The sequence below is a fragment of the Lactuca virosa genome, chromosome 2, assembly GCF_052849685.1.
Source record: "Lactuca virosa cultivar CGN04683 chromosome 2, Lactuca_virosa_CGN04683_v6, whole genome shotgun sequence".
NCBI lineage: Eukaryota > Viridiplantae > Streptophyta > Magnoliopsida > Asterales > Asteraceae > Lactuca > Lactuca virosa.
Window position 1 is genome coordinate 118,427,441 of NC_136427.1, and position 2,412 is coordinate 118,429,852.

At 39.3% G+C, this 2,412-nt stretch overlaps 1 protein-coding gene across 1 annotated transcript; it reads right to left on the reverse strand.

The window, feature by feature from the left end:
- Positions 1-939: 939 nt before the first annotated feature.
- On the reverse strand, positions 940-1,893 carry LOC145157695 (uncharacterized). Its single transcript, XM_079076699.1, has 3 exons — positions 1,506-1,893; positions 1,278-1,400; positions 940-1,217 (listed from the first exon to the last, which is right to left on the reverse strand). Exons 1-3 carry the CDS (start codon positions 1,891-1,893, stop codon positions 940-942), a joined length of 789 nt encoding a protein of 262 aa, XP_078932825.1.
- Positions 1,894-2,412: the final 519 nt, after the last annotated feature.

Here is a 2,412-nt window from a genome sequence, read left to right on the forward strand (position 1 = left end):
TTCGTATTTCACAATACTGAGACTTGAACTGGAGAGGATCCCTCTAAATACATTCTCGAGGAAAATACCAACTTAAGAATTCATTGTGGAAGATCCCTCTAAATACAATCCCGGGGAAAATCCTAACTTAAGAATTCACTGGGGAAGATCCCAAATTAGATTATACAGGGGAAGATTCCAACTTAGATTATACCGGGGGTCGATCCCAACTTAGATTATACTAGGGAAGATCCCAACTCAGATTATATTGGGTAAAATTCCAAATCGAAGATAACATGATAGTGTTATAAACATAGATTAACACTTAGGATCCTAACATATGTTCAGAGACAACAGGGTTGCCAAGTTACTAAAGCGTTAAATGATCCCCTTATCCACATTCCATAGTCAGATATCGTGTGTCCAAGCGGGGTGTGGAAAACTAAACACATATGAAAGAGGTCATTAACTTTTTAAACCTTAGAGGGGATTATGTACCCTTGATAGGAGGAGAGATGATCAATCTCCATTCGTGGTTGCCAAGATATCTAAGTCTCTACATTTTGAAATTGTTAGATTGGGGGTGTTAGCTTGGCTAACGCCCCTCCGATGCTTAAGTCAGTAATGATCTTGAGAAAAAATAATCAAAGGTAAAAGTAAGGGTAAGGAGTAGGTGTGTACCTTGACTTCGTTGTAATGAAGTGTGATGAAATTGACTTACATGAAGTATGCTTTGAGTTGTATAACATTCCAGAATCTTGGCAAGATACTTCCTTTTATAGTAGCCAACTAATATGCCTCCTTTCCTACTTTTGAATCAATGAGATAGGGTCCTTCGCACTTGGGTGTCAGTTTACCTGCCTTAGGATCCATAGTATTTTGAAACGCCTTTATAAGGACCAAGTCACCTATTTGGAATCTTGTGACCTTGATGTTATTATTGTAATGTTTGGAAATCCTTTATTTATGGGCAGCGATGAAGATCTTGGCGAGATCCTTTACTTCATCAATCGTGTCAAGATCCTGAGCCAAGTCACCTATTTGGAATCTTGTGACCTTGATGCTTTTATTATAAAATTTGGAAATCCTTTGTTGATGGGCAGCGATGTAGATCTTGTCGAGATACTTTAGCTCATCAATCGTGTCAAGATCCTGAGCCAAGATCCTATTGTTATTATCTTGAGTCCGGAGTTGGTATCTTGCCATTGGAATCACCACTTCAGTTGGGATCATGGATCCTGTTCCAAATACCAAGGAGTAAGGGGTTTAACCTGTTGTCGTCTTTGTTGTAGTTCTACCTGCCCATAGAACGAAAGGAAGTTTTTCAGCCCATTTCCCCTTCTTTTCATCTAGTCTCATCTTTAGGTTGTTGACTATGATCTTGTTACTAGATTCTGCCTGTCCATTAGCTTGAGGGTGAACTAGGGTGGAAATTATCATATTGATTCTTCAACTAATGCAAAAGTCCCGTGTTCTTTTGCTAATGAACTGGGATCCGTTGTCACATATGATTTCTGCCAGGATACCGAATCTAGTCAGGATATTGCATTTGATGAATGCGACTACTTCTTTATCCCTAACTTGAACAAAATCCTTAGCTTCGATCCACTTCAAGAAGTAATCTGTCATTGCTAACATGAAGATTTTTCCTCCTGGTGCCTTAGGCAATTTTCCAACTATGTCTATCCCCCATTTCATGAACGACCAAGGAGAAATGATGGGATGTAGAGGTTCTGCTAGCTGATGAAGGCTATTATTATGTATTTGGAAAACATCACACTTCTGAGCGTGTAAGAAGGCGTCTTTCTTCATGGTTGGAGAGTAGTATCTTGTTCTTAATACTTTGGAACATAAAGATCTACCCCCACTATGGTTGCCATAATCCCCTTCATGTACATATTTTAGGACCTCCATAGCTTTATGATCTTCTAAGCACCTTAGATATGGCCCTGTCATAGACTTCTTGTATAATACTCCTTGGATCATCACAAAGCGTGGGACCCTCATTTTGAATGCTTTGTCACTCTTTTCTTCCTTTAGGATCGTACTATTATGGATGTATTCTATGATGGGTTGGATCCAGGATCTTGTATGTTATTGTGGGTCCTGAATGTTTGGACTAGGATCTTGAACATTAGGATCCTGGTGAGGGGATCGGAGAATTGGATCTTCGATTGATGTGATGTTAGTTGCTTGATCTGGGTCATGGGCAATGAGATCTTCTGGAATCTTGGTTGGATCTTCTATTGCTGGGATCATTATGTGAACTATTGGGATCTTGGTATCTGGTGGGATCCTGAGGGAAGATCCTAGATTGGCTAGTGCGCCTACTTCAACATTATCTTCTCTAGGAACTTGTTTTAAACTAAAATTTGTAGTCTGAGGCTAAAGTTTTTAGTATTTGAAGGTATAATTCTAATCTTTCACCTTTGA